This window comes from Alosa sapidissima, chromosome 5 (genome assembly GCF_018492685.1).
Source record: "Alosa sapidissima isolate fAloSap1 chromosome 5, fAloSap1.pri, whole genome shotgun sequence".
In the NCBI taxonomy this organism is placed as follows: Eukaryota; Metazoa; Chordata; class Actinopteri; order Clupeiformes; family Clupeidae; genus Alosa; species Alosa sapidissima.
Window position 1 is genome coordinate 1,113,964 of NC_055961.1, and position 6,306 is coordinate 1,120,269.

Sequence of the window (6,306 nt, forward strand, 5' to 3'; positions counted from 1 at the left end):
ATGCACTATGTTCATCATCTAAAGCTCCTGTTCAGTGTTCTTCTGTTGTTTGCAGTACAGTGCTTTCATCATTAAATCTAGTGCATCCAAATATAAAACAAGTAAATAGAGGCAAAGCATGTCTTCTTACAAATGCATTTACAGCCGCAAAAGGAAAGCCTATACATAGTTCAGTCAGAATACATTTATTTTGCCGTGTGAGTTCACACAAGGAATTTGGTTCTGGCCAATGCTGTCACTTCAGCACTAGCCTATAAACGATGTCTACTGGTATAGAATACACAACATACTATATATACAATACACACAATACAATAAAGACAGTGCACATTAAATATACAATGCACATATCATTTAGGACACATACAGACTGTATTAAAAAAATTACATAAAGTGCATGTGTGGCATTTTTCAAATTGCCAACTAAATTTCACAAATTGATGGCTGCACTTTATTTCTGACGCAGAATAGAAAGTTGTACTTGAAGAAGGCGCAGAACGCCTTGTCTCTGAGCCCATAGATGAGGGGGCTGAGGCACCTGGGCAGGATGTTCAGGCATATAAACAAACCGTACGCTGCTAGCTCATAGGTGGTTGGATGCAGGCCGCTCACAGCCAGCGAGCGGCGCAGCACGCCGAACAGCAGCGATAAGAGGTACAGGCCGAGCTGGATCATGTGCAGGAGGACTGTCCTGTGAGCCTTGCTAATAGATGTCTTGTCAGAGGTCGCGGACCTGGCCGTCATTGAAATGCCAATGTATGTGTAGACAACGACAACACTCACCGACGCAAATACTATGCCTGTAAAACTTTGGTTTATGATATAAGACAACGCCGTTTGGGAAACGATGAAGTCTGAACAGGTCCGGGCTGAAGACTGGACCATGCTGTGAGTCAGGTCAGCTGTCCAGTTTATCACGCCCACGATCCACACAGCAGCCACTATCACAGTGGTCCTCCTCCTGCTGGCTATCTCTGCGTGCCGAAGAGGAAAGCATATGGCCACATAGCGCTCCAGAGACAGCAGGGCCAGGAACACTGGGGACAGCAGGTTATTGGTCACCCGAGTGACCAGGTAGAGCAAGAAGCACACATAGCTCACTATTTTTAACATTGCCTCATCAAACGTGCTGTTGTACAGAATATAGAACACAATGGTGAAGGCCAGCTGGACTGAGTCGGACAAGAGGAGGCCACCGAACAACATGTAGCGCGGCGTCTCACAGAAGACCTCTTTAGACCTCAGCGTGAACAGCATGACTATATTGACATACAGGAAGAGGAAGCAGGGGGTCATGGACAGAAAGGCTCTCAGTGGAAGGCCGTCATTGAGAGAGAAAGAGGAGTTAGAGGATACTGTTGTGTTCTGCATGGTCTTTAGAGATTAAAACACACACACACAATATTTATACTGATCCCTGATGAATGACAAAAAGTACACAAAATGGGCATTAAAGCAGTATGTGATGTTCTAAAACACAGAAAATGAAAATAATGTTGCTATTATTTTACAGAAATGAATATTTCAATTTTGTATTACAATAGCAACATTTCTTCAAGTACAAAAATAAATGCTTTTGGACAGATTACATGATATGACTTTTTTTTTCCCTTTTGTGCATGTTACACACTGAAAAAAACCCCCATTATATCAGTAGCCTAACCATATGAAAAACCTTAACCTGAGAAATAAGACATCATAGTCACTCACCAGGAACCGTTCAAATGACATACAATTTGGGTGAAATACTATATTATATTATGGCATTGCCACTGTGCAGTTCTCACATCATTCACTAGTGTCACATCCAGCTCTGTGCAGATGTGTTGACCTGTGGTGACCATGCCTCAGCTCCGGTCATCTGGTGTCTCTCGCCTCTCCTGTTTATATTAAGGTGATCTGGTAAGCGTGCGTCACCATTTGTGTAATCTCACAATGACTTTGCATTTTGCTGTGCTACACAACAGAAATCAGAGAAAGTGTTCTCTGCTGTGGATGGCAGCAGCATTGTCCACGTTATACAGTTTGTGATGAGTGATTATGTTTAATTGATAATGCGTCACACACAATCAAAAGAGATTTTATGGTAGGAAAAGGGACCTGAAGGATAATAATGCCATCGATATCATCCAAATCAACCCTCATTACAGCAAATCAACCACCATTACAGCAGTCCAAATCAACCACTACAGCAGTCCAAAACAACCACCATTACAGTAGTCCAAAACAACCACCATTACAGTAGTCCAAAACAACCACCATTACAGCAGTCCAAATCAACCACTACAGCAGACCAAAACAACCACCATTACAGTAGTCCAAAACAACCACCATTACAGTAGTCCAAACCAACCACCATTACAGTAGTCCAAAACAACCACCATTACAGTAGTCCAAATCAACCACTACAGCAGTCCAAAACAACCACCATTACAGTAGTCCAAAACAACCACCATTACAGTAGTCCAAAACAACCACCATTACAGCAGTCCAAATCAACCACCATTACAGTAGTCCAAATCAACCACCATTACAGTAGTCCAAAACAACCACCATTACAGCAGTCCAAATCAACCACTACAGCAGACCAAAACAACCACCATTACAGTAGTCCAAAACAACCACCATTACAGTAGTCCAAACCAACCACCATTACAGTAGTCCAAAACAACCACCATTACAGCAGTCCAAATCAACCACCATTACAGCAGTCCAAATCAACCACCAACCCCCATTACAGCAGTCCAAATCAACCCCCATTACAGCAGTCCAAAACAACCAACAACCCCCATTACAACAGTCCAAATCAACCCCCATTACAGCTGTCTCTTTGTTGCTCACAATGTAAGTGTGAATAGCAATGGCCTTTTCACAGTGCAGACATTTTCAAGGGCAGGTACCTGAAGTTAATTTGATCTACTATAAAGTGGCACATAATAGGACTGCCATATGTTGTTGCCACCTACTGTGGGGGAAAGTCTATCTCCTTTGCCTCTTTGAAGGTACTGTCACACCCAATCAAAGTGCAGCCATCAGCTGAATTTGTCTGCCACTGCCACTGGTATAACAACTTCATATCAGCCAACTGGCCTGGGCAACTTATCATTCTGGCCCTATCCATTATGAATGGATATTACTTCCCAGACATTGTGCTTCACCATAGGCCATGATGCCCCTATAAACACCTACATTAATAGTGTAGACACTAGGCCATGATGGCCCTATAAACACCTACATTAATAACACACTAGGCCATGATGGCCCTATAAACACCTACATTAATAGTGTAGACACTAGGCCATGATGGCCCTATAAACACCTACATTAATAACACACTAGGCCATGATGGCCCTATAAACACCTACATTAATAACACACTAGGCCATGATGGCCCTATAAACACCTACATTAATAACACACTAGGCCATGATGGCCCTATAAACACCTACATTAATAGTGTACACACTAGGCCATGATGGACCATGACTGCCTCTGACTGCGCCATAAAATCATGATTATCACGTCTGACCTCAACAATAACGACTGCCTCTCACTGTGCCATAAAATCATGATTATCATGTCTGACCTCAAATCATGATTATCATGTCTGACCTCAACAATAACGACTGCGCATGTCTGACCTCAACAATAATGACTGCGCCATAAAATCATGATTATCACATCTGACCTCAACAATAACAACGACCAGCGCTGGGGCTGGATGTGCGGCACATGGCCGCAATCGCTCCTGTAGGCAGGGATGGATTACTGCACGGGCCTACTGGGCCCAGGCCCAGGGGCCCAAGGGGTCAGGGGGCCCTGAAGCCCAAGCCTTTGCATGGAATCATTGCCTCAATATCAACAAATCAGGATGTAGGCTATGAATCTGGCTGAATTTAGTATTGGCCATCTCCAAAATGCACCAGAATACAGGAAATCACATCAAACAAATGAAAAGAATTCTGGGGGAGGACCCCCAAACCCCCTCCCACATTTAGTGACAATTAGTGTGGGGCCCTTAATACATCTGGGCCCAGGGGCCCGAAAGTTCATAATCCGCCCTTGCCCTGCCTGTAGGCCTTGTAGGCCATGCCTGTAGGCCTTGTAGGCCATGCCTTGGGGCAGCCGTGGCCTACTGGTTAGCACTTTGGACTTGTAACCGGAGGGTTGCCGGTTCGAACCCCGACCAGTAGGCACGGCTGAAGTGCCCTTGAGCAAGGCACCTAACCCCTCACTGCTCCCCGAGCGCCGCCGTTGTAGCAGGCAGCTCACTGCGCCGGGATTAGTGTGTGCATTTATCTAAAAGACCTACTCCACCACTACACACCCCCTAGGTCACTCAGGTCGCAACAGAGACTACTCCTGGTTCCACCAACTACTAGAACTAAATGTGGTGAAGCCGACTTTAGCTCATATGCAGTCAAACTCTGGAACCAGCTTCCTGAACACATAAAGGCCGCACCCTCAACAGATTGTTTTAAAACCAAGTTAAAGACCTACTTTTTCTCCCTTGCTTTCCCTTAACTTTATTTGATCTAATCCTTCCCCTATTTTCCCATAATTTTAATTCTATCTTTTCTAATTTTTCATTTACCTATTTTCATATGTTTATTTTAATTGTTTATATTTTCTCTGGGTATGATATGTATCAACTTTTATAACTTAGATTTTTATCCAAATTACCTCGATGTATATATGGCATCTCTTTTTATGTAAAGCACTTTGAACTGCCCTGGTATAAAATGTGCTATATAAATAAATGTTGCCTTGCCTTGCCTTGCTTCACCTCACTGTGTGTACACTATGTGCTGTGTGTGTTTCACTAATTCACGGATTGGGATAAATGATAAACAGAAACCAAATTTCCCTCACGGGATCAAAAGAATATATATACTTATACTTATACTTATACTTAGGCCTCGTCCCTGTTCACACTCATGTTCATGCTCATGTTCACGCTCATGTTCATGTTACAGGTCCCAAGTGTGGGACTGACGTAACAAAGATAAGTAGATCCTGTGAAACAGGTGGAAAAACAAGGAGATGACACAGGCTGCTTCTTGTCAGTTTTTCCTCCAAAGTGCATGTGAGGGCAGAGCGGTGGTCCGCTCCCATAGCAACCCAGACGCAACTGCACCTCCTGTGTCACGCGCTTATGTTCCTACTAGGCACTAGGCCGTTCTAGAGTAATAATATAAAAATACAGTAATAATCTAATATTGACAAATAAAAGTCCTACTAGGCATAGTGCCGTTCTAGATGAATCATATAAAAATACAAATGCAGTTAATAAACCACAACACTTGTGGTCACTTATACAAAAGTGGCTCCAGACACTTGCTCTTAAACATGAAACCTCAAGATCAGTGTAAAGAGATGTCGTGTTCAATAGCAGTGCATGAGGTAAGGGGGTGGCAGCTAAGTAAAGGCAATTGTGTGTGTGGGATGAACAGCATAAGAAGTGGGCTGAATAAGGTGTGGGCTGAACAGCATAAGAAGTGGGCTGAATAAGGTGTGGGCTGAACAGCATAAGAAGTGGGCTGAACAGCATAAGAAGTGGGCTAAATAAGGTGTGGGCTGAACAGCATAAGAAGTGGGCTGAATAAGGTGTGGGCTGAACAGCATAAGAAGTGGGCTGAACAGCATAAGAAGTGGGCTGAATAAGGTGTGGGCTGAACAGCATAAGAAGAGGGCTGAATAAGGTGTGGGCTGAATAAGGTGTGGGATGAACAGCATAAGAAGTGGGCTGAACAGCATAAGAAGTGGGCTGAATAAGGTGTGGGCTGAACAGCATAAGAAGTGGGCTGAATAAGGTGTGGGCTGAACAGCATAAGAAGTGGGCTGAATAAGGTGTGGGCTGGGCTGAATAAGAAGTGGGCTGAACAGCATAAGAAGTGGGCTGAACAGCATAAGAAGTGGGCTGAATAAGGTGTGGGCTGAACAGCATAAGAAGTGGGCTGAATAAGGTGTGGGCTGAATAAGGCGTGGGCTGAACAGCATAAGAAGTGGGCTGAATAAGGTGTGGGCTGAACAGCATAAGAAGTGGGCTGAATAAGGTGTGGGCTGAACAGCATAAGAAGTGGGCTGAATAAGGTGCGGGCTGAACAGCATAAGAAGTGGGCTGAACAGCATAAGGCGTGGGTTGCATAGCATAAGGTGTAGGTTGCATAGCATAAGGTGTAGGCTGGACAGAGTAAGGTCTGGAGAGAGTGAGGTGTAGGTGGTATAAGGTGAGGTGTACGCTGGAGAGAGTGAGGTGTAGGTGGGATAGGGTGGAATGTAGCTTGAAGAGAGTGAGGTGTAGGC

The 6,306-nt window shown here is 44.2% G+C and overlaps 1 protein-coding gene across 1 annotated transcript; it reads right to left on the reverse strand.

The window, feature by feature from the left end:
- Positions 1-423: 423 nt before the first annotated feature.
- LOC121708923 (odorant receptor 131-2-like) lies at positions 424-1,371 on the reverse strand. The gene has a single exon (XM_042091886.1). It carries the CDS (start codon positions 1,369-1,371, stop codon positions 424-426), a length of 948 nt encoding a protein of 315 aa, XP_041947820.1.
- Between the last annotated feature and the right edge of the window lie 4,935 nt (positions 1,372-6,306).

Bases quoted from the DNA above. Each gene is read 5' to 3' on its own strand.
- LOC121708923 (XM_042091886.1), bottom strand. From the start codon at position 1,371: ATGCAGAACACAACAGTATCCTCTAACTCCTCTTTCTCTCTCAATGAC.